The sequence below is a fragment of the Panthera pardus genome, unplaced genomic scaffold, assembly GCF_024362965.1.
Source record: "Panthera pardus isolate Hobbes unplaced genomic scaffold, ASM2436296v1 HiC_scaffold_17, whole genome shotgun sequence".
In the NCBI taxonomy this organism is placed as follows: Eukaryota; Metazoa; Chordata; class Mammalia; order Carnivora; family Felidae; genus Panthera; species Panthera pardus.
Genome location: NW_026526732.1, coordinates 106,624,991 through 106,651,604, shown reverse-complemented (window position 1 = coordinate 106,651,604; position 26,614 = coordinate 106,624,991). Strand labels below are relative to the sequence as shown.

Sequence of the window (26,614 nt, the reverse complement as noted above, 5' to 3'; positions counted from 1 at the left end):
ATGGATATTATTCCATTTGATTGCATCACTTAGTTCTCTAATTCTCCCCTCATACTCCTGGATTTTTTTATCTCTCTTTTTCTCAGCTTCCTATTTTTCCATAATTTTATCTTCTAATTCACCTATTCTCCCCTCTGCCTCTTAAATCTGTGTAGTCACCTCCATTTTATTTTGCACCTCATTTATAGCATTTTAAAATTCCTCATGACTATTTTTTAGTCCCTTGATCTCTGTAGCAATAGATTCTCTTCTGTCCTCTCTGCTTTTTTCAAGCCCAGCGATTAATTTTATGACTATTATTCTAAAGTCTTGTTCTGTTATATTTCTTAAATCAGTTTTAATCAATTCGTTAGCTGTCCCTACTTCCTAGAGTTTATTTTGAGGAGAATTCTTCCGTTTCATTGCTTTGGGTAGTCCCTGTGGTAGCTCCAAACTGCAGGGCACTTCCCCTGGGTTGTCCAGAATAACTTGCCTTGGTGGGAGGAGCCACAGTTAGACCCAATGTCTGCCCCCAGCCCACCACTGGGGCAACATTCAGACTGGTGTGTACCTTATCTTCCCCTCTCCCAGGGGCAGAACTCACTGTGGAGTGGTTGGCCCCTATCTGGGCTGCTTGCACACTGCCAGGCTTGTGGTACTGCTTCAATGCGATCTGGCCAGGGCGTATTAGAGGGGTGGATCTGCAAGGTGCACCGGGGCGGGGGTGGGGGCGGGGGTGGGGGGGAGGTGGGGAGAGGCAGGCTTAGGCTTAGCTGGCTTTGCCATGGGTGGTCCCCTGCAGGTGGGGCCCTGCAGCACTGGGAGGGAGGCAGTCCCATGAGAGGGATGGATCCACAGAAGCACAGCGTTGGGCATTTGTGCAGTGCAAGCAAGTTGAGTGGCAGGAACTGGTTCCCACTGGAATTTCGGCTGGGGTATGGGAGGGGGAGATGGCGCTTGCCAGTGCCTTTGTTCCCCTGCCAAGCTCTGTCTTTCCAGGACTCAACCACTCTCTGTTCCAGTGTCCTCTTGCCCTCCTCGCTCTCCGAGAGCAGAGCTGTTGACTTTTAACATTCCAAATGTTAAGTATCGCTGGCTGTGGGAACTCACGAAGTCTACCCCTCCACTTTTTGCAAGCCAGACTCGGGGGCTCTACCTTGCTGGGCAGGCTGCCCCTCCACCACCCTGGGTCCCTCCCACCAGTCCGTGTAGCGCATACCACCTCTCTGCCCTTCCCACTCTCTTCCCTGGGCCTCTTGTCTAAGCTTGGTTCCAGAGAGTCCGTTCTGCTGGTCTTCTGGCAGTTTTCTGGGTTATTTAGGCAGATGTGGGTGTAATCTAAGCGATCAGCAGGACACGGTGAGCCCAGCGTCCTCCTATGCTGTCATCTTCCTCTCATTTTCTTTCTTTCTTCTTTCTTTCTCTTTTTCTTTCTTTCTTCTTTCTTTCTCTTTTTCTTTCTTTCTTCTTTCTTTCTCCTTCCCTGACTGGTTTTTTCATATGATCTGTCTTACAGCATATAGATTTTTTTTCTTCTGCTTGATCATTTCTGCTATTTTTTCATTTCATTAATTGTAATACTCAGCTTCAGCAATTTTATTTGGTTCTTTTTTATGATTTCTGTCTCTGTTGAATCTCTCATTTTGTTCATGTATTTTTTCCAATTTCATTGTATTGTTTAACTCTGTTCTCTTGTAGCTCACTGAGCTTCCTTAAAACAATTATTTTGAATACTCTGTCAGGCAGTTCATATATCTCCACTTCTTTGAGGTTGGTCACTGGAAAATTATTGTTCTCCTTTGGTGGTGTCACGATCCTTTGATGTTTCCTACTGCTTAAAGTCTGGTGTTTCTGTCTTTGCATTTGAAGAAGCAGTCACTTCCTCCAGTCCTTACTCACTGGCTTTGAGAGAGAGAGACCTTCATTGGTCAATCTAGCCAGGTATTATGAGGCTCTCAGAACATTTCTGTGGATGCTTCCACTCTTTACTTCCTGTTCTCCCTTGGCAGGTACACAATTCTTAAGATTGTATGTCTTCTTTTTGTGGTCAATCCCACAAAAGCATGCTGAGTGCTGATAACCTCCTGTTTGTTTTCCCTGGGCTGGTGCCCTGAAATGCTCATGTTTGTGAACCTTCTCCCAAATCAACAGAGTCAGGCTGGCTTTCTGTGCTTCCTTGCTAGCCATCTGCAAAGGTCACACTCATCATCCATGGGAGTGTGATCTAGGAGTTGGCCATGGGGTGTGCAAGGGCTGTGCTTGAGGTATATAGAGCATTAGGGATACCCAGGGGTCAGTTTGGGGGTTCTGCAGATGAGGAAAGATGAATACTGAAATATACACACATGAAATAAATGATGTTTGGGATTTGTTCAAAAATAAGTATTGACGTGGTTAAGGGTTATAAATTAGACAAATTGGGACATCTATTGATACTTGTTAGAAGCTCTCTGATGGATACATCAGATCTCTTCTGATTATTCTCTTATATTTGCTTATCTTTAAAAATTCCCAGTAAAAGTTAAGACAACTCTATTAAAAGAGTAAAAATATTAGTTACAGAATTGGAGAAAATATTTCTAGTGCATTTATTTTGTAAGTACATGTATCTAGAATATATAAAGAGCTCCTAGAAATCAGTAAGACAAAGATAAAATCTTATAGAAAAAAATGGATAAAAGAACAGACATTTTACAAAAGAGGGTATATAAATGGCTAATTTGAAAAGTTGTTCATCCTTTCAGTCATTTGGGAAATGAAAATTAAATCATAATAAGATACCCCTTTCATGCCAAATAGAAAGGATACTGTTTTCAAAAGCTGATGTTACCAATTGAAGAGGCTACGAATGGTAGAAACGAATGTTTATAAATGCTGGTGGGAGAATAAATTATCTTGACTACTTCAGAAACTGGTCAGCAGTTTGTACTAAAAATAAATAATCTCAATACCATCTAGGCCAGAAATTTTACTCCTAGGTATATACCCAAAGAAATGTATAAATTTGTTCACTGAAAGACATGTACAACTGGATATATCCATATTGTAATACCTACCAATACAACTTTCCAAATATAGTAAGAATAAATAGATTGTATCATATTCAAAAATATAGAAGCATACAGTAATATGAATCAATGAACTAATGGTACATGTAAAAACATAGGTGAACCTTGCAAACACAATGCTGAGATACAAAATAGTATATACCAGATGAATTCAATTATGTAAATTTCAAAACAAAGCAAATATTACTTATAATTTCAATAATAAAATCATGTTGGAGGGGATAGTGACTTGGATGAGCCACACAGGGAACTTTTGACTTGGTAGATATATTCTCTCTTGGCTCTGTGTGTGCTTACAGGAGTCTTTATACTTTCAAAATTCATTGATCAAAATTCATTGAGCTACACTTAGGAGTTTTACATTTTTCTGCATGTATAATTCAATGGGAAAAATGTAACAAGAAAGGTCAAACCACCCATGACAACCAAAAAAATTAATTTTACATTGTTGCCAAAGGGCCAACCCCCTAATATATAAAGAGCTCCCCAAAATCAAGAAGAAAAATATTTACAAGCTAATAGTGAAATGGGCAGCAGCATCTTCAAGTATGGGCAGATATTTCACAAATGGTTAAATGGCCTTTAAATATATAAAAAGAATATCAGTCTCATTCAAAATAAAAAATGCAAAATAAAATGGCAATAAGATACCATTTCTCAACTATCAGTTTGAAAAAGAAATCCAATTAACTAAAAATAAATGAATAAAAATAAACACACTTATATCTTTAAAAAAATAAAATAGAGTATTTACAGCCCAGAAAAGAAAGAAAGAAAGAGAAACAAAATCCCAAAAGTTGACAATATACTATATTGGTGAGGCTCTAGGGAGAAGTAAATGATGTATTTCATCTTAAGCTCTAGTGAAAAAATAACTCGCACAAAGTAAACATTAAATATTCACTTTAAGATTTACAAGTTAGGTATGTATAACTACAAAGAGGGACTATGGATTTAAAATTCAATCCAGAGAATATATTTTTTCCTACAATTTTCAGCCCTCAAGGAAGCATTGATTCCTTGTGGAAAAAAATAACTATTTCAATAAAATGACCCTAAGAAAGTTATAGTTGGATCTGAAATTTTCCTTGAAGCTGGAAAGTAGCTTAAGTGTTCATAAATATAGAGGTAGAAAAAAATCTGGGGAAGAGCTAACTCTGAAATGCAGGATTTATTCTATAGGAAGGAGAACCAAATGGCAGAATTCAGGAGGATTCATGTGCTTTGTAAACCACTTATGATACTACTTTTTAATATTTTCCCCATGGCCCAAACTCCTTTCTCCCCGAGTTTTGCTTAATTGCAAATGGGAGATTGGTTCCCTAATGTCAAAATTTCTAGCCCCAATCCTATAGTCACATTTCCTGAGGATTAAAAGACAGGGAGACCCCAGGTACCCCTGTAATATTTCAAATGCTGGAGAAGACAAGGAGATTTCGGGGAGTGAAACATGACTTTGGACAATGCCACAAACCCAAGAGATAAGGGCACAAGGAACATCAGAGACACTTTCAGAGCACAAGGAGCCTCAGTTCTGAGAGAGGGAAATTACTTTTACTGGTTATGCTCTCCTTGACCTTAGAGACTGAAATTTTTCCTTACTGGAGGTCATTTCGACAACAATGGGTTTGTCTTAGGGAAACAGGCTACAGAGTACAGCAGAGGGGAGGGATGATCATGGCATGTGGATTAAAAATAATTTAGGAATAAAACTCATTTAGAGTAAAAGAAAAAGAATAGTGATATTCAAATATTTAAGTAACAAGAGTAAAGTAAGGTGCTGAGTTTAAGTTGGACAATTTTTTTTTTTTAATTTTGGGATTGCTACTTATGGGAAGGTCTAACGACAGTAGTGGGAAATTATGCTGGGCAATTCTCTGGAAGCATGAGTGATCTCTTCCCCCAAAACAATGTAGACTTGGTAAGACATCTGCTTAGAGGTTTGGGAAATGACCTCAATAATCAAGTGGATGAACCCCTATTTACCAAGGAACCATATTACTGCATGTACGTGATTAGCAACCTGGAAATGATTACCAGTGGTTTAGGGACACTACAAACTCATTTTAGTGACACAATAGTCCAGGAAGTTTGCTGGAATGCACGGTATTATTACACCCATTAGGCATCATAAATGATACAAACAGATACACTTTTTTTTCAGGACCATTTTAATTATGCCTCTTGGTCACCGCTCCTATTCTACTAAAGATAAGGAAAGAAAAAACATTTCACACTATTTGACACTAAGAAATTATGCACTTAAAAATATACTTTATGCTAAGACAGCTTGAGAAAAATTCATTTCAAATGATTGTTGTGAGGTATTTATTTAATGTAATTTAGATGAATTAGGATGTAAACATATTTCTGAATACATCTTCATGATTCTTAGTCTTTGAAATCTGTCTCTTGTATTATTATAAAAGTTCTTTTTAACAATTATTGTTTCCAGGAAATGTCATTAAAATCAAAATTTTCCTTTTCCTTCCTTTCTTCCTTCCTCCCTGTCTCTCCTTCTCTTTCTTTCTTTCAAAAAGAGTAGTGAATAATATCCTTTGAAGGTGTGGACATTACAACTGGCTCAGACTAAATTTTGAATTGGGTGAAACTGGGCTTTGGAGACTTCATTTCTATTTTCACTGCCTTTCTTCCTTCAGGTCAACTTGTCTGGGTCTCAAAACTTCTCTGCACCATCTGAAGGTAGGACCCCGCCCCATAATCAGAAGCTTTTATAGGCTATGCGATAACTTCTCTTTTCCCTCCTATCAAACAAATCACAATATGAGTGGTGAATGATGTATCTATGGGAACAGTGTACATTTTATCAGGATAATAATTTAACCCAAAGTACCTAAACTTTCATTATTCCTTCCTGCCTATAAAATAATTCTGCATATTTGTACTATGGATATGATTAATTATAAATAAATTGATGACCAAAGTATTTTAGTGGTCATGAGGAGATACGTGCCACAATAAAAACAATTAGGATTTAAATCCTTTATTCTATCCACCTCTGTGCTGTTTTACATCAACTCATTGAATCTCCCTAACAACCCTCATGTGAAAATTACCTGAGTCAATTGTTCAAGGACAGTAAACTAATAGTATAAAAATAGAATATATGTGGCCTCTACTCTCAGTGACTGCCTCTTTGAATGATTTAATCAATACTCTGGAGTGAGAACATTTAAAGCACAAAATCAGTAGATTGTATAGCAGTGAAAAAATTAATAACAAGCACCAGGAGTTCTAACATATACAATAGCAAGACCATGGCATATAGCTCGGCAAGGACTATTCAGTATAACCAGAACAAAGTAGGATTACACAGGGCTGCTCCTTGGGCCAGGTGCCTTGTTTAACATCCAGTGTTTACTGGCTAATTGTAAAAAGAACGCCTAATCACTGAATAAAATTTGGAAATGCAGAACACAATTATATAATGAAAACTATTAATAATCCCAAAGTCACAGATAATCTAAATTATCATTCTTGTAGTGTGTTTTCCAATGCTTTTGTATGCTTACATTTACATATATTTCAGCAATATTTGGAAAATATTTCATATTTTATGTTATTCCTGCCCATACACTAAAACATTGTAAGCATCATGAATAGGTATTACATATTTAAAATTAATTTTATTGACTATGTAATAATCTAATCAATGGATACACGATCTTTGACATTTCTCTGTTCTGAAACATCAAGCTTATTTTTTCTAATTTTCCCATAATGTACATATAGCAATGATGTTTATCCTAGCATGTAAATATTTTTGTGCATTTAGTCATACATCTAGAATGTTTTCTTAAGGAGGGGCTCCTGGGTGGCTCATTTGGTTAAGCGTCCGATTTTGGCACAGGTCATGATCTCATGGTTTGTGGGTTCGAGCCCTGTTGTCAGGCTCTGTGCTGACAGCTCAGAGCCTGGAGCCTGCTTCAGATTCTGTGTCTCCCTCTCTCTCCCCCTCCCCTGTTTGCACTCTCTTTCTCTGAAGAATAAATAAATACTAAAAAATTTTAAAAAAAAGAATTTACCTTCTCTAAAAATTAAAGTGTTTATAAAAGCCCTTCACTCACGGAATCACTTCTTGACTGACAATTATTATCTTAATAGTAATACTTATATTTATGTGATGCATTGTACGTTGCTCAAAGTTTGAGTACAACATTCCTGAATTATATATTTGCTTGATACATAAGGAAAATGAAGCACATGCCCAGCATGTGTGTGTGTATGTGCAAGGTCATATATTTGGTAATTATCACATCCAGGACTCACACTGGAGAATCTATATAATGTTCTTCACAGCTCTGTCCATTGTGTAATCACAGTTTCCAGAAAACAGAAGATTATATTATACTGAAGCTTTATTACAGGACAGCCTGTTTTGAAAATCTTTGTACTTGGAGGTGTGGCTTAATGGAAGGAACAGTGAGGCCATCAATGAATACCACACTTTTTTTTAGTTCATGATATTTGATACAAATACAAAAGTGCTTTTGACATAAGTAAACTAAGTGAAAATGTTTGTGCTATTAGTCCTAGCTGTGTTAACTCCTACTAATTACCCTTTGGCTAAATATCATGATAAATTAATTCCATGAGTGCATTACCTTGGGTCCTTGGGGTTTTAGCCATATTGACTTAATTACCAGGAGAAGAAAGGAGAATTTACCTTCACTGATAGTGACTTTCAAGGGTGGTAATTTTACATGCTATAATAGAAATCCATTAAAAATCAGCAAGAAAAATGAATTGAAAGGAATTAAGTTAGAAAAAATTGAGTAAATTAGACATTTATTGAAGCTCCAATGTTTCGGTTTCTCCCAATCCTAACAGATATACTTTCTTTCTGTAACAAATAATTAGTAACGCCTCTTTACTATCTTGATCTTTGCAATACTCCCACTTAGCAAACTAAATGAAGATCAAGGATTAAAACATGGTTGTTAAAAAAAAAAACAAAAACAAAACAAAACAAAACATGGTTGTTAAGATACAGATAATGTAATTGTTAATTCTCATTATTCTTGCTGAAGTTATAAAACGCAGTATGTTAATTATTTTCTCTGTTTCACATCCCCTGCCCAGCTTCTGTGTTGCTTGTAAGTCCACAAGCCAGCATCAGGTTCTAACCACAGGATCACAAAGCTCCCAGGATTCTGACTGTGTTGTTTCTGGCAAGTAGTGTTCCAGAAATGGGAAGATTCAACAACACCTTTTCTCACCCCGATGGCTTTGTTCTGGTGGGCTTCTCTGAACGGCCCAGACTAGAAATGGTTCTTTTTGTGGCTGTCTCCACCTTCTACATAATGACCCTCCTCGGAAATTCAGCCATCATTTTCTTGTCACACCTTGATCCCAGACTCCACACACCCATGTATTTCTTTCTGGCTAATCTCTCTTTCTTGGACCTCTGCTACACTACCTCCACCGTCCCGCAGATGCTGGTCAACATACAGAGCCACCGCAGAAACATCAGCTACACAGGATGCATAGCTCAGCTTTTCGTCTTCCTTGGCTTAGGATCCACTGAATGCATACTTCTCTCAATAATGGCCTTTGATCGTTATGTCGCTATCTGCCGGCCTCTCCATTACATAGTTATCATGAACTCGCGGTTTTGCCAACAAATGGCAGCGGTGGCTTGGGGAACAGGTTTCAGTAACTCCTTGGTGCAAACAGTGTTAACTTTCTTGTTACCTCGCTGTGGTCAATATCGGGTAGAAAATTTCTTCTGTGAGGTACCTGCCATGCTTCAATTATCATGTGTTGATACACGGACCAACGAAGTCGAGATGTATGCAGCTGTGGTGATCATAAAAGTTATCCCTGTGGGATTAATTCTGTTCTCTTACATCAACATTGTCAGAGCAGTGGTTGGGATCCAATCTACTGAGGGTCGCAAGAAGGCCTTCAACACATGTGGGTCTCATCTGCTGGTGGTCGTTATGTTCTATGGCTCAGCTATCAGTGGTTATGCATATATGGTGCCCAAGAGCAATTCAGCCAAACTGAAGGGCAAGCTTCTTGCTCTCTTTTATGGACTTGTAACTCCAATGCTTAACCCTCTTATCTACACCTTGAGAAACAGGGATGTGAAGGGAGCAGTAAAGAAGCTACTGGGGAGAGAAGAGGAGGGGTGGAGCACGGCTTAGGAGAAGGTGGTTCCTTGCAATTCGTGTTCCTCACTCCCAGAATGCCTGCCATGGACACCATCACCACGGTCCCAATAACAGTGGCTGCCTGTTATTCCTATTACCTTTGTATTTCAGAGGAAATAAAATGCTGACTATTCTCCCCCTAAAATAATGAAAGAGCTCTAAAAATAGATAATGAATATTCATAGATTTTAGTAAAGTATTGCATTTGTCACCATGCTGTCTTTTCCAATGAAGTCTTAAAATTAATAACTAAGTAAGTTTTCTTATCACATGGCACATTAAAACTGATGATTAAGGGGCTAATCTTGAGACTTGTTTAAAAAACAGGAAGAGGACTGTCTGAAATAACTACATTATGCCACAAAATTAGAAGAATGCCCTTATACTCAAGAGGGAACTTCATTTCCTCCACCCATATTTTCTTGTGTTGTCAGTATAGCTGTTGTACCTCTGAACTCATTTTAGTCAATATTAGAATGCAGCATCCTCAGAGAGCCACGTCCATGCTATGAGCATTGACACAGTTCTGGAAAAAAAAGGCGTGGATGTATAGAGAGCTCTCTGCAAGACCTCTGCCTGTTTGTTCATTTATCCGACCCTTCTAGCAGCCTCTTTTAGCATATTTTAAAAATTCAACATGTTCTCATATGGAAGTTTTTCCTCATGGCCAATATACAGACAACATGTATATCTCTCAGCAATGGCTTTTGATCTGAAAACACTTGTTTCCCAATCAGTATAAATTTTATTTTTGGTGCTCAATCATGTTTATCAGCATTCTCAGCAGGCAAAATAGAAAAATAGACATTTTTCTCCAAAATGAAAAGCAAGAAAGCATAGAAGTTCTGCACACAGAATAGATATCCCCAATGCCATGTGTTTAAGGTTTTTTTTTTTTTAATTCTGGTTAGCTAACGTACAGTGTAATAGTTCCAGGTGTAGAATCTAGTGATAGAACACTTCCATACATCACCCAGTGCCCATCACGACACATGCCCTCCTTAATCCCCATCACCTGTTTCCCCCATCCCCCACCCAAAGTTCCCTCTGGTCACCGGAAGTTTGTTCTCTATAGTTGAGAGTCTGTTTCTTGGTTTGCCTCTCTCTCCCCAGTTCCGGTTTCATAGATTCTACATTTTATGTAACCATTGCTGGATGAAAGGCCTACCTCGAGGCAAGGATGTGTAGGCTTGACACAACCAAATATCTCTCATGTACTATGAAAACAGCCCAAACATCGAAAGAACATTCCTACTATCAATACGTCTTATTAAATTTTAATTACTTCTCTTCCTATCTTCTTGTGCAAGTTATGGTTTCACATTTGGAACAGAGGGGAAAAAATGACCACATCTTCATCTGGGTAAATTTACAGCAGAAGAATATGAAAAAGCATCTACTCTCAAAACTGTAATGTACAAGTTATTTTATTAGTGGCAACACACAGTGGTCCTTTCTACCTATGTCTGAGCAGTGGGTATATAGTTCAATGCTCCTGATGAGTAATGAAAATGAGCTGTTTGAAGATGTGACAAAATTTCTGACATCTTTTTCTATAAAGACTTCATTTTTGGAGGAGTAGATTTAGATCTACAGCAAAACTGAGAGATTCAGAGAGACCCCCTCCCATGCCCCTGCCCCTCTGCACACAGCCTTCCCCACTATCTACACCAGAGGGGACATTTGTTATAATTGATGGACCCACACTGACACATCATTATCACCCAAAGTCCATTATTTACATGAGGGTTCACTCTCAGTGTCCATTCTGTGGGTTTAAGATAAATACACAATGACATGTACCCACCATTATAGTATCATACAGAGTGTTTTCACTGCCCGAAACGTCCTCCGTGCTCCACCTGTTCATCCCTCCCTCTCCCAACGCCAGGCAAACACTGAACTCTTTACTGTCTCCATAGTTTTGCCTTTTCCAGAATGTCATACAGTTGGAATCATTATGGTATATAGCCTTTTCAGGCCAGCTTTTTTTCACTTAATATGCATTTAAGTTCCTCAATGTCTTTTCACGGCTGGATAGCTCCTTTCTTTTTAAAAAGTGATGAATCATATTCCACTGTGTGGATGGACCACAGTTTATTTATTGATTCACCTACTGAAGCACATCTTGGTCCTTGCTTCCATGATTTTTCAATTACGAATCCAGCTATGATAAACATCCATGAGCAGGTTTTTGTGAGAACATACGTTTTCAACCACTTTGGGTAAATACTAAGGAGTGTGACTGCTGGACCACACGGTAAGAGTATGTTTAGTTCTGTGAGAAACCACCAAACTGTCTCCCAAAGTGGCTGCGCCATTTTGCATACCCACCAGGAATGAATGAGCGTTCCTATTGTTCCACATCGTCACACACACTTGGTGTTGTTTGTGTTCTGGATTCCGGTCATGCTCATTGGTATATAGTAGTATCTCACTGCTGCCTTAATTTGCATTTACATAACGACGTATGATGTGGAGCATCTGTTCATACGCTGCTCTAACATCTGTTCCTTGCTGAGGTTAAGGTTGTGGGTGCACTTGTTAATGAGGTTGTTTGTTTTCTTCATGTTGAGTTTTAATAGCTTTTTGTATATGTTGGATACCAGTCCTTTATCAGGTATGTCTTTTGCAAACATTTTCTCCCAGTCTGTGGCTTGCCTTCTCATTCTCTTGGTCTGTCATTCCTCTTCTATCCCAATATAAATTTCCTCATTTTTTCTAATATGTATATGCTTGTGTGTGTGCCCTATGTACAGGTGTTGTATTTCAGAAGTGTATACAGGATGAGAAATCACGTTTCAGACATTACATTGTATTCCCAATCCTCTCTAAGGGATCATTACTATCCACCCTCCCTAAGCATTTACGCATCTTATGTTGTTTGTGACTTCATAGAGGGGGTAGGGAGTAGGTTTTGTGATTGACTCTTGGTTTTTCAAATACACTGATCTTTTCTGGATTCTATCTTTATGTAAATAAAGTTGGTATTCAAGTTGTTTGGCAGAATTAAAAAGAAAAGTTAGTGGGTTTTACCCCCATTTACAGGCCTGATATGTATCACATGCAGAAAGGTAAGGGCTACCGAGCAGTGTCTTTTCTGATAGTCTGTTGTGACCTCAGGGTGTAAGAGGTGCAGGATGGAGTATTTCAAAGGATCTTGTGTGTGCATGGTCCCGAACTTTTAGGCTTCATTTCTTGGTCACATATGGTAACTATAACCCTGGGAAATTTCCATTAAAATGGTTGGTTCTTCAATTTTGTTGAATTTTTTTAAGCATAAGGGACCTTCCCTTCTTCTGAGACTTTTACAGCTACCCTTTATCAGATGAAGAAAGTTCTCTTCTATTGTTGGTAATGCTAGGTGTGTCTTTATGTTAACGTGAATGGATGCTGTATTTTATACAGCTTTTACTGTCTAAAGAGAAAACAAAGACTTCTACATCTATTGAAATGATTACATAATTTTCCCTTGTTAGTTTTTCTAATATAATATATTCTGTTAACTGACTTTTTAACATTAAAAAGAACTCTGAATTCCTACAATAAAATCAACTTTGTTATAGTCTGTTTTCCTTTTTATAAATTGCTAGATTAAAAATGCTAATTATTAGCTGGAATTCTAGATTATGCTCATGAGGGAGACAGGCTTGCAACTTTACCTTCTAATCGAAGTCAGAGGATTTGGAATACTTGATATCAAGATTTAGTATAAAGAGACAGCAATTATGGTCTCTTATGGGTGTAGGAATACACACAGAAAACAGTGAAGTACAGTAGAGAAACAGACCCACATGAACCTGGACGTTAGGTTTATAAAGAACTTGGCAGTGGAGAGGGGGCATGGCGATATTTAATAAGATAAATAGTACTTTGTCTATCCACATAAAATAAATATTGACACTTTGCCTCAGAAACTACTTCCCCATAGAGTTTAGATATTATAAATTTGAATGGCAAAATATTAAACCATCTGGGAAAATAACCCTGAAGAATATGATCATGATCTTGGGGTCGGCAAAAGTTTAAAAAAACCTAATGCATAAGTAGCACTAACTATAAAGGCAGTGACTGATAAATTAGACCACATTAATTCTAGAAACTTCTGCTAATCACAAGATACCGTTAAGAAAGTGAAAAGGCAAACAACAGAGTGAGAGAAGATGTTTATAATACAACTTCAAAAGCTAGACCAGAATATGTAAATAGTTATAAATCAAGAAGAAAAAGACAAATGACCTAATGAAAAATGTCCTGAAGTGCTTCACAAAAAATGAAATGACGGATCAATATACAAAAAGATATTCACCTACATTAGTCACCAAGGAAATGCAAATTAAACTCACAGTTCAATACCGCCGCATGCTTACAGGGTTACCTAAACTAAAACAGACCGATAGTTCCAAGTGTTGGCAAAACGTGAATAGATGGAATTCTCATCCATGGCTGGTGGGAGTCTAAGTGGCTCGTCCATCTTGGAAACCAGTAGGCAGTGCACCTACTAAAGCCTAGTGTATGCATATCTTAGTACCCAGGAATTCTGCTGCTACAGATACTCAGAAAATAGCTCAACTAAAATGCTTATGCAAACAGTATTAATAATAAAACCAAATAGAAATTGCCAACTATTCATCAGTAGTAAAGTAGATCAATAAAATTGTAATATATCCATATATATAATACTATACACAACGAAACAAAGCCTTGCTACCTGCAACATCCCAGGTGAATCTCAGAAACAAGTCAGATGGAAAGATTAGTACTACATGTTTGGACGCACGAAAATTTCAAAAACAAGTAAAACAAACTTTGTAGACATCTGGATGATGATTACCTTTGGGGAGGAATGTGGAAACAGCAAATGGGATGGATATGAGGGGGTCTGGAGGTGGGGTAACATTCTAGATTTCCATTTGGAAGTGGTTGAATGTGTTTTGTTCTCACTTTGTGGTAATTCAGTTAGGTTTAGTGTTTTCTTCATTATGCATGTTATACTTTATAAAACAATTAAGAATCCACGTCAAATGGGATAAGCTGATAGTATACTGTTACTTGTAAAACAAACAGGATGCCTTTGCATTTCAAGAGGAATATTTTCATTATCTCCCTCTTTATGAAGACAAGGAATACTGATCTGTTTGCTAAAAAAAAAGTCTTATTTATAAAAATTGAAAATTGTATCAACTCTTGTGCACATTAGATCCATAAAAGTAATAGAACATGATTTAAAATAGAAACCAAAGCGTTCATGTACAACAAAGGAAATAAAGACGTGCCACTAAATATCATTAGATCACTCCAGAATCCTCACTGATGAGAAATCCTAGTAGTGACCTGATTCCCTTTGAACTTGGTGAGATATCCTTCTGTGCTCATGTCCCTTAACATAGTGACATTGGTTTCCATCAGTTTTTTATTAAAAGATGAGCTGGCTTAAGGTTTGGGAAATACTAAATCTTGATTTACACAGCTCTACAAAACCCTCATTTTCCTGAATCAATTTGTCCAATTTGCAATGACTTGACTTCTCTTACCTAAGGAGGCGTGAAGGAGCACTGATTCCAATTCTTTCATCATTTAAAGACTTTAGCAAACCAAAGAAGGCTGAATGTGAGAGAGCAGGGGTTCAGTTTCTTTTCATTTTTGTTAACACCAATACAATTTTGTTACAATACAATACAATTTTGTTAACACCAAAAATATCTGTTGGAGAACCTGGGATGCTACGATACACTTTGGCACACAAACTCCATTTTGCACACCGACAATTATTGGGCCTGCCCTGAATCTACATTTTAAAAAGTCAGAGTGTTGGGGAGAGGAACAGAGTCCTGAGCTTCAGGCTGGGAACACTCACAGTCGTACAGACACAACGCACAGAGAAGATTCAGCAAAAGTCAGAGAGACAGAAGACTAAACCTCTCACCCTGGGACTCCCGGGGCAGAAAACAGCCCTGCTAGACAGACAAGGGTCCTCACACAAGTAAGCACACGCACTTACACACCGAACGAATCAGATTCACCCTTCGCCTGGCTGCGGCCGGATTCCCAAGATCTGTCACTGGACAGAAATCACTTAACACTCGAAATGTAAAGGTCACGACTGAAAATCCGGTCTGCTGGCACCACGGCGGACACGACTGGCTGTGCACCATCAAAACATCAACGGAACGCTAACTTGGCAAAGACTCAGGTGTACATGCAAGACCTAAAACAGCTCAACCGGGAAACTCACCAGAACAGACTCGGGAGGGTGGCTGCAGCCGAGGAGGTCCCCTGCAGACCACCTGTTTCCGTTGGTCCAGCGTGGGGTCCAGGGACGCGGCATCGCAGGGACCTCCAGGGATGCACTGCTAATTAGCTCAAAGACGTCCAGCTAATCAACGGCACACTATTTATACCGGAGATCAATCAGGGGACTGATTTAACTCGGCAAGGCCAACACTTACAGAAGAGAAAGGGCTGAGACCCGAGCAGGTTGACTGGGGACATTCTGGACTGGTTACATCTGCACTGCAGGTCAACAACGGCTGGCAGGTGACACAGGTGTGTGTCAGGAGACGCAGCAGAGAGACGGCAGGAAGCAGTGTCGGCTGCCTGTGGGTCTGGTCCTGCAGCCGGCAGCCAAGGTCCTCTGATTCGGGCTCCCTGTGCCCAGTCTTCAGCGCGAACCTGGCCAGGTCCGTGCCCTGCGACAAGCCAGCGCGAGGACACGGTTGACCCGCTTTGAGACGGGAGGTAGGGTGTGCGCGCATGCGTGTACGTGCGCGTGCGTCCTGTGTGTCCTTGTGCGTGCGCGCGAGTCCTGTGAGTGCGTGAGCACGTGTGCGCGCGTCCTGTGAGTGTGCGTGCGTCGTGTGCATGCGTGTGCGCGTGTCTGTGTGCGTGGGCAAGAGTGTCACGTGTGTGTTGTACGTGGGGGAGCCGTGCACATTCAGGAGGGGGGTAATGATACAAAACTCACAGAGAGCATATGGTGACATAAATGGACATATACAAGTGGGGATTAATTATTGCCCAGTTCTTCCAGCTTGTGTTGTCTTTTTCCTGGAGATCCACCGTGTTTCGTCAACGGCATCTTGTAAGATTATGAGTAAAATAAAGAGATTTTGCCTAAACAAACGTCTTCGCCCCCCTTCTAGCAGTCGTCCACAGAAACTAGCAAATCAGGGTCAGGCAGTTTTTGAAAAAGATCCACATAATTATTCAGTACCCTACCCTGACACGTGCATTTGTCAACATCGTGCTAACGCAGGCTTCGCGGAAACAGCGTAATACTGGTTTCAGGTGTACTATGTAGTGACCCGTCACCTACAACCCCTGATGCTCCGCCCAGTGTCCTCCTCCATCCCCATCAGCCCTTTCCCCATCCACCCCTCCCCTCTGGTGGCCGCCAGGGTGCTCTCTAGAGTTCAGAGTCTGTTTTATGGTTTGCCCTCTCTTGTCTCTTTTTTCCCCCTATGTTTATCTGCTTGCTTCTTAAATTCCACACATGACTGAAACCATTTTGCTTAGCCTAACACCCTCTGGCTCCATCCAAATGGATATGTTTTGAATAAACTGATAACCTTCGCTCATTCTACTAAACTGCTTTCCTCTCCATTTCTCCTTCCCTCATAAAATTGCTTATTTGAAACATATATTTAAGCATAAAGCTATATAATTACATATAACAATGCTAATTAAAAAGCCAAATATGAACAAATAAAAACTAAGTAACTAGTAGTGTGTATTACTATTCCTGGAATAAGTATCTTTTTTCCTTGGAGAGCATATTACTTGGGACACTTTAAGGATTTGAATGCGTTATGTTAGAGGCTCTGCTGCTACGTACAACTCCTACTTAGCAGTGCACACACCCGCGTATTTTAGGGGAAAGACCATGCTAGCACTTCTCCCAGACAGGCTGTGCACCTGTGCCAAAACATTCTGTAGCTCTGAACACCTGCCTTTATTTTCTTCTCTCATCCCTTCGCTTCCAGCCAGGTCTCCTTCCACAAAACTCTCCCTTTTAACTCAACTTGCTACTAACTTCCTTAGCATTCTTCCAGTGCTAAGGCCATTTAATGACACTTAAAGTAATGTCCTTCGATTAAAAAGCTCTAACAGGGGCGCCTGGGTGGCTCAGTCGGTTGAGCGTCCGACTTCGGCTCAGGTCACGATCTCACAGTCCGTGAGTTAGAGCCCTGTGTCAGGCTCTGGGCTGATGGCTCGGAGCTTGGAGCCTGCTTCTGATTCTGTGTCTCCCTCTCTCTCTGCCCCTTCCCCGTTCATGCTCTGTCTTTCTCTGTCTCAAAAATAAATAAACGTTAAAAAAAATTTTTTTTTTTAAAAAAAGCTCTAACAAGCACATTTGCTCCTTCGTGCTGACAGATGGAGAGGGGCAAAGTCCTGTGTCCAGGATAGAAAGTCCACAGAATCCCAGCAGCTTTCCTCACCTTACCCGAACCACCTGCTTGAGAGGTTACCACTGAATCTGGGGCGCATAGTGAAAGATTCCCAAACACCTGTGCCTTCTTAACAAATACAAGTTTATACATCTCACACAATGAAGTCCACTTTGTCCAGAATTCGTGTCTCTCTGGCCTTCTATTCCAACGTCCCCCAGCTTTGGAGTTGTCCTTTGTGTGCAAGGTGTAAGCCAGGCTGAAGCGGACGTCATACTGGGCTCCCAGGCCGCAGGATGGACAGAGAGGGGCAAAGCAGGGCAGTCTCCCTCCCTTTCAGGAAACCTCTTGGTCATACCAACCTGCCTCTGTTCATGTCTTCTCGGCCAGAGTTAGGTGTGGGTGCACCTCGCTGCAAGAGAAGCTGAGAAAAGTTCCTGAACTAGAGCATTTGCCACAAATAAAGTCTGTATTCTGTTACTAAGGGGGAGAATGTTGGAGAGGACAGCTGTCTCGTCCTGTATGGATAAACCTAATAAAAACCCCTTGGCTCTGTGTTCGAATTAGGGAGTGATAACTGTAGGAGAACTACATTTTAATCACATTCAAGCTGTCAGGTTCCAATTCAGGAGGACTTAAAGCAAAAAGTACAAATCAGAATGTATACTTGGGACAGTAAGCTCTTGTGTGGGGTTCCCATGAACACGTTCTCACTTCACCTGAGAGGGCTCCAACCAGGGGAATTTTCTACCTAAATGACACTTTCGCCTTTCCTACGTCTCCTTGCCTTTGTATCATGACAATAATAGGGACGTAGTACCTTACCCACTTTTCTGTAGCATTTAAATAAGAAGCATTCAGTACCTTACAGTTTTTTCCTGTAAAACTGTATTTACAGTTTTATTTATTTATCTATCCTAATATATACCCTTTGACTTTTGATGATTTTATTATTACCTTTGATAGAAAAAAGTAGACACTTTGCCAAACTCATGTGTAACAAGATTACTATGATTTATTAATTTGAGTTTTTTATAATAGTTGGAATAAATATTAACTGCATCGATGTAATATGACATGAATGTTATGTAGTTTTCATAATTGTTTTTCATGAGTTTTGTTCAATCAGACAAAAAATTGAAATCTTAATATTTTATACTAATAGAGTTGTCAAAGATTTGGTTGCAACAGTGCATTTCATGGAATTCATATCATGCTTTGTACACAGACTGGGGTAGCAGTTACCCATAATATAGCTTTCATTATAACTATTGATTTCTTTTTGTCTTTTACTTTTACTTCTTTAGCATTTACCTGTTAGCATTTACCAACAGATAGAGGAATTGCCCCTGACAATTCCTGAGAGGCAGAATCACACTGCTCCCTGAGAGTCTCCAGTGAAAAGAAATCTGCCTCCTTGGGGAGGAAGAAGGCTAAGGATCCAGAGCCAGAAGAATCCAAATATAACTGTTCAAGCTCTGTTGTTTTCCAGGAAGGAGGAAGGCTCAACTATATCATCATGTAATTGACACAGCCTTGTGTGCATTCGTAGGGGGCAGCGGGAGCGTGGAGGGCATTGCTGGAGGGACATGATCCCATGAGACACAGAGGTGTCCTGAGAGCTGGGAGGTGCTGAGCACAATCCAAGCCTCTGGATGAACAGTCTTAGAGGATCCACAGACTTACAGCCTCTGGATTTTGAGAGGTTGTAAGGGGAGGGTGCAGAGGAAACCAGGCAGTGGCCATAACCACCTGGTCTTTCCCCCAAACGTTATGATTAAAGGAATGTGGCATAAGTGGATGTTTCCAGAAGAGAGGCTGTAGGAGATAGTGGCTTAAAGTGTGGAAACAGAGAGCCAGCACCTGCAGCATTTTCCTTCTGAGCACTATTTAATCAGCTATTTCCTCCATCTCCAGAGAGTGGAACAGTCTACCCAATTTGCCAGTATTCCTGTCATAAAATTGCTGTGAGTTGTTCTAAATTAAATCCTTCATAGGAAATGGAAATACCTTATTGTTGGGGAATGAACTACCTAGATTGTCCTGTACACGTTAACCCAATCAAATGACAAAATAGTTTCTGCTACGTTATGTTAAGGCATCACCTCAGGTCCTCGAAGAAGTGACTACGGGGAAATTGTGGAAAGCAATGGGTAACCACCTCTGTAATCCGTAACGAGCCATTTACATAGGTTGTATCTACTATGCAGACATTTTAGAAATGAAAACTTCATTATAATGAACATTAATACTTCTGAGTGTTTCTTGTATGCCAGGCACTGTGCTGTTTCAGATACAGTGTCTAATAATGTATAACAAGTTTTCCTTTGGTTGATTGGAAAAAAGAAATATTTTGTTATGAAAATGGAGATTAATAAGAGAATGAGTCAGTTAAGGAACATTTCTCATTATGTGGAGATGACCCAATCATCTCGTGCTGGGTTATTTCCAAAGCAGAAGTCTATAGAGAGTGTTTGTCTTGGCTTTTAGGGCTGAGCATGAAAATCACCTTATTTCCCTCCTACTTCTCATACATCCACCTATCACTGAAAGTCCATGTCGAAGTGTAAACCTTCAGAATCTTGCCAGTGTCCAAGGGCCACTTAATCTGATCACATGGAATAGGAATCTATAAGTAGAATTTATCACGGGGCATGAAACTTGGATATCTTTAGGTTATATGATGTTACTATCTGCTTGATCACACCCTTCATAAGTTACTCTTATAGACTGATAATAATATAGTTATATATTATATGGCATATATTTATTTTGTGTATGTTACAATTTAACAATAGAGAATAACAACAGAAAATAGTCCGTGCGGTGTCCTAGGAGTTCATTCATTGTTTCAGAAGGCAAGAGATTTTAATGCTGATTAATTGCATTTTCATGGCCATTTCTTACTTTTTATCCATGGCCTGCCTCCACAGTGTTTGCATTTTTAACTCAAAACAACTTAGCAAGAAAGATAGGAAGGCTTCGTCATCCTTCCTTCACGTGAAAATGATGAATCAGAAACTTGAAGTCAAGAAAAGGTGTCAGGTGAGAGCAGAAGCGACGTTCACACTCGGCTGCTGTACTAGCTGGAGGCCCTTTCTGCTTCCACTTCTTCACTGGCTGCACAGCCGTGATCGGTGTACGTAAGGCTGGTCTCCACCACATGGGCCTCAGGTCCCCAGACTAAGGCCAACACAGTAAATCCTGAAAACAGCAGGATTTGTGATTTAAAAAATCGGATTTTACCTGCTTCAGTATCAGGCCAAGTGACAGAGAGGGAGGGAAAAGAGACTGACTGCATTTGGTTGTACCCTCACCTCCAGTGAGTCCTGTACATTCATTGTTATATGATTCAGTATTTATTTCCAGGCAGAGTGCCATTCTTTGTTCAACAGTTAGAAACACTCACAGACCTTTGCTGCCTCTGTTAGCCTGTTTCTCCAACTGTCTCTGAACTTGTGAGGTTTTAAAATGTCCTTATCATAGGATGACTTTTTTGTTCATACTGGGAGGCCAAAGCACAACAGCTGCCATAGCACACATTAGGCCGTGTGAGCGGCCCCACTGCGTGCCGTCCACCCCCAGCATTGCCCGACTCCTAGCCCCAAAACAGGCCCAGCATTTCCTGTCCGCTGTCCAAACGGGGTGGGACATTTAGGAAAGGAGACCATCAGGATGTCACTGCACCTCTATCGGCACCACTCAGGAAACTGCTGTCTTCCCAATATGAGGGAAGATGTGCAGGGTAAGAGGCCTGTGCACGTGTCTAACTGACAAATGGACTGACACCTCCACAGGCAGAGTTTTCTGTCTGTAGACCCTGACTGAAGAGTCAGGAAATTCAAGAAAATGTTTTGGGTAAAAACAAAGATAAGTACGTCATTGTCTGTTTTTGTTGCCTCAGGCTTCACTGAATTGTGTGCTTTCATGGGAAACATAGATGTTAAAAACAATTTCAATGCAGGAAAAAGGTTTATAAATGCTTTAATATCTGTATAAGTACATTATAATAGACTACTTGATGTGGGAGCCCCTGTCATTACGCAGAGTTGTTATTTCTTATTTCCCAGTTTTAGATCAGATCACTTGTTCCCATCCTTAACTTTGGACCTTTTGCATAGCTCCGTGGACACCCAAATTAGTAGATTAAAACGATCCACAACGTAACTATTTTTTCTCAGGACATAACACTCAGGAAGCATCTTTATGTGTGTATGGATGTGTGTGTGTTTTCTGCTGTTCCTCTTTCCATCACGGCAGGTGCACAGCAAATCATGACATGGGGATGAAGAAGAGGCAGGAGAAATGACCAGGGATGGATGAAAATCCCACAAGAGGGAGTGTGTGTGAAGGTAAATCTATGGTGACGAACACCACAGTGTACCCGGACACAGCCGCTGCCATGGCCGATGCTTACTGCGCGTTGAACCACTTTCTAGGTGCTTTCATGGGAATTAACTCAACCTCATAGCAACCCCGTTAGGGACATACCACTGTCACCTCCTTTTACAAATGGGAAAATTGAGGAACAGATAGTTCCAGGAAATGTTGACTTTGACCCAGCCCTAGATGGCTGCATTAGGATTTGAACCCAGATAGAATAGCTCCAAAACACTCGTGATTACTATGCTACTCGGTGTGGATTGGAATGTGTGTTTCTGTGTGTGGGTGTACGTGTGTATGCAAGAATGCACATTTTTGTGCTAGGTTTTCGTGAGTGGACCTCATGTTCTTGTCTATCCACAATAACGTGCAACCTCAGGAAGCACTTTTGTGTTACATGTGCCAGCATCACACGTTACTGTGCGATAAACAGTGATGTGTTATGAACTAATGTACAAACAGGATCTCAGGTGACGCTAGAGCAGATAGAGTCCAGGCCGACAGGCATGTGACCTCCCTGCTCTCCCGCCCCTGGGATGGCAGACCTGGCTTGGAGCTTTGCCTCATGACGTTTCCAAAGAACAACCCAAAGTGCAGGACGTCCACAAACGGAACGAGGGCTATTTTGCCGGGAGTTGATGTTCCTAGATTGAGAGAAAGGTGACGGTCACATTTGGGACATTTGAAGAAGATGAGATTTATCATAGCTAGCCTCAGAAAACAGACTCAGCACCCGTGGGCAGAAAAGTAAAGCTGAGCGTTCAAGCTTTTCCTCGTTACACGAGAACATATTCGTTAGTAAGTGTGGTGCGTGTAAGAGGTAAGTAAATGCAATTAGTTTCTTTTAAATGTTTATTTATTTATTTGAGACAGAGAGAGAGGAGAGGGGGGGCAGAGAAAGACAGAGAATCCTAAGCAGGATCTGCACTGTCAGTGCAGAGCCCAACGCAGAGCTCGAACTCACGAACTGTGAGATCATGACCTGAGCCTAAATCAAGGGTCAGACACTTAACCGACTGAGCCACCCAGGCATCCTGATAAATACAATTCTGCACTCCGTGTCTGTGTCCAAGGCTCCGCTCAGGAAGAAATGAGCAGTTGCCTTGGAGGAGTGTGAGTTACCAGGTGGTGGGAACACACGCAGGGACATGTCCACACCCGCTATGGGGACAGGGCAGAGCAGGAGTGAGGAAGAAGTTTCCAGAGAGGAGAAGATGCATCCTGCAGCCTGAACACAGTGGGCGCTTCACTGGGTGGACAGTCAGGGAGGCAGAGGTCAAGTCCCTGCGAGAAAATCAGCACAAAGGAAACACGTGCAAGAAAGGCACACTCTAAAAGGTGCGAGTGCGTGTGGTTCGATAGGACAGTCACAGGAGGCCTCTGGTTAAGGGGCAAACGTCTCTGTCATAGTCACTGAGCCAATCCATGGGTTTGCATGAATGACGTTAATAAGACATCTGAATTGTAACTTGAAGGCAGTGCTCATTTAGCAAAGAATTCTGTGACAGGGAAAGCCTGGCAGATGAGAAGAATCACCAGGAGAGTAGTCTGTTGCCTCAATGCAGTGAACGCAGCATGCAGTGTAGACGTGGTGTAGAGTGGGTACGGGCTCCTGCTGTTCCCACAGAGCCCCCAGGACACACTGGCTTTAATTCTCTGCAGTACAGCAGTTATTTATTTACTGAATAGCTATTTAATCTCTACTTTCTTTCACTGAATAAGTCCCATTTGGAAAGAAATGGGTTGTTGTTTTTCATTGTTGAATCTCAGGACTTGCAGCAGGAAAGGCAGAATCTCTGTGCTCAGTAAACACGTGCTGAGTAAGTGTGTGAAGGACTCAGTGACAACAGAAATGGGGAAAAGGAAGGATCGGTACAGAGGACCTTTGGTGGTATCTGAAGACTGATTAACAGACTGGATGAAGACAGAAATGAGCTGGAGTTAATTTTTTCTCCAACGTCATGCTTGGTGACCAGGTGTATTTTTTTTTTTTACCAGAAATAACCTTTTATTCAATAGGATACAATAAAATGTATAAGAACATTGGAAACCACTCACCTGCCTCTGGCCCCATAAAATACTTTTGATAAAGCTCAGTGATTAAATGTATGGGAACTCCATGAATAAAACAGAAGGAAATTTGTGCTGTGCTCTTGGATGGCCAGAGAAGATTCTGCTAAGAGCAAATCTTCACTAATTAGTTTATAAGTTAGACTTTTTTAAAAAATAGTTTATTTATTTCTAAATTTACATCCAAGTTAGTTAGCATATAGTGCAACATTGATTTCAGGAGTTGATTCCTTAGTGCCCCTTACCCATTTAGCCCATCCTCCCTTCCACACCCTCTCCAGTAACCCTCTGTTTGTTCTCCATATTTAAGAGTCTCTTATGTTTTTGTCCCCCTCCCTGTTTTTATGTTATTTTTGCTTCTCTTCCCTTACATTCATCTGTTTTGTCTCTTAAAGTCCTCATATGAGTGAAGTCATATGATTTTTGTCTTTCTCTAATTTCACTTAGCATAATACCCTCCAGTTCCATCCATGTAGTTGCAAATGGCAAGACTTCATTCTTTTTGATTGCCAAGAAATACTCCATTGTATATATATACCACATCTTCTTTACCCATTCATCCATTGATGGACATTTGGGCTCTTTCCATACTTTGGCTATTGTTGATAGTGCTGCTATAAACATTGGGGTGCATGTGCCCCTTCAAAACAGCACACCTCTACATACCTAGTAGTGCAATTCCTGGGTCAGACTAGATGAAGACAGAAATGGGCTGGAGTTAATGTTTGTTTTCAATGTCATGCTTGGTGACCAGGTGTATTTTTTAGCAGATCAGCTGGCATTGTGAACACAGAGTAGGATTTGGTTCTTAAAGGCATGAGGGTGAGTGTAACTTCCAAACTTTTTGAGTTTTAGATTTGCAGGTAAGAAATGTACCTACCTGGCGTACTAGCGCTCTTTAGAGGTAGATTTGCATTTATATTGAACGAATCCTTGCCTGCTGACCCCTTCCCAGGTCATGAACCTCAGCTGTTCCCAGTGGCAGGACAACAGCGAGTCCGTCAAGCACTTTGCATTCGCCAAGTTCTCTGCCGCTGCCGAGCAGTGCTTGCTTCTATTCACCCTCATCCTGCTCATGTTCCTCGCCTCCCTGACGGGCAACGCTCTCATAGCCCTGGCCATCTGCACCAACCCCACCCTCCACACGCCCATGTACTTCTTCCTGGCCAACCTGTCTCTCTTGGAGATTGGCTACACGTGTTCAGTCATACCCAAGATGCTTCAGAGCCTTGTGAGTGAGGCCCGGGGCATCTCCCGAGAGGGGTGTGCCACACAGATGTTCTTCTTCACGCTGTTCGCCATCAGTGAGTGCTGTCTTCTGGCGGCCATGGCTTTTGACCGCTACATGGCCATATGCTCCCCACTACACTATGCGACACGAATGAGCCGTGGGCTATGTGCCCAGCTGGCCGTGGTTTCCTGGGCAGTGGGTTGCGTGGTAGGCTTGGGCCAGACCAACTATATTTTCTCCTTGAACTTCTGTGGCCCCTGTGAAATAGACCACTTCTTCTGTGACCTCCCCCCTATCCTGGCTCTTGCCTGCGGGGATACATCCCGTAACGAGGCCGCGGTCTTTGTTGTAGCCGTTCTTTGCATTTCCAGCCCATTTCTACTGATCATCGCTTCCTATGGCAGAATCCTAGCTGCCGTGCTGATCATGCCCTCACCTGAAGGCCGCCGGAAAGCTCTGTCCACCTGCTCTTCCCACCTGCTTGTAGTGACGCTCTTCTACGGCTCAGGGTCTGTCACCTACCTGAGGCCCAAGGCCAGCCATTCGCCAGGAATAGATAAGCTCCTAGCTCTCTTCTACACAGTGGTAACCTCCATGCTCAACCCCATCATTTACAGTTTGCGGAACAAGGAGGTCAAGGCAGCTCTCTGGAGAACCCTCTGGAAAAAAGCTTTAACTCGCGGGTAGGTACCGAAGGACTGTGCAGATCTGCTCTTTGAAAAGATGCACACACAACCCAAGAGGAAAGAAAGAAACATACACTGTGAGCCCTGCAGCCTGTGTAAGGACCTTCTGTGATAACACTCTGAGCCCTGCAACCTGTGTAAGGACCTTCTGTGATAACACTCTGAGCCCTGCAGCCTGTGTAAGGACCTTCTGTGATAACACTCTGAGCCCTGCAGCCTGTGTAAGGACCTTCTGTGATAATACTCTGAGCCCTGCAGCCTGTGTAAGGACCTTCTGTGATAACACTGTGAGCCCTGCTCACAGTCCTGTGACCTTCACAGTACAGAAGGTCCTGTGTTAGGACCTTCTGTGATAACAGTGGCTGCAATTTTGGAGACACCTCTGTACTCACAGCCTAAGTTCTGATTGCCAAATTCTGGAAGGAAGTTGGCTCCCAAAAATTTTTAATATGTGAGTCCAACACTAGACAGGTTTTCCAAAATATGTTAGTCTAGACTTAGTGTATAAATTGCCAGATTATATCTCAGAAGTCTGGCAAATTCTCATTCTGCAGTCTTAGTCATTTTCCAGTCCCCGAGGGTCCCATCTGACTCTCTGCCCTAGTCCCTGGGGAAAGTGTTCCCACATATGTCT

General features: G+C 41.2%; 2 protein-coding genes across 2 annotated transcripts; both read left to right on the top strand.

Moving 5' to 3' along the window:
• The first annotated feature begins 8,211 nt into the window (after window positions 1-8,211).
• LOC109260180 (putative olfactory receptor 2B8) lies at window positions 8,212-9,302 on the top strand. Its single transcript, XM_019438208.2, has one exon. The coding sequence runs from the start codon at window positions 8,258-8,260 to the stop codon at window positions 9,215-9,217; it is 960 nt and encodes a 319-aa protein (XP_019293753.1). The 5' UTR covers window positions 8,212-8,257; the 3' UTR covers window positions 9,218-9,302.
• A 15,719-nt stretch (window positions 9,303-25,021) lies between these two features.
• LOC109260156 (olfactory receptor 10C1-like) lies at window positions 25,022-25,981 on the top strand. Its single transcript, XM_019438189.2, has one exon. The coding sequence runs from the start codon at window positions 25,022-25,024 to the stop codon at window positions 25,979-25,981; it is 960 nt and encodes a 319-aa protein (XP_019293734.2).
• Window positions 25,982-26,614: the final 633 nt, after the last annotated feature.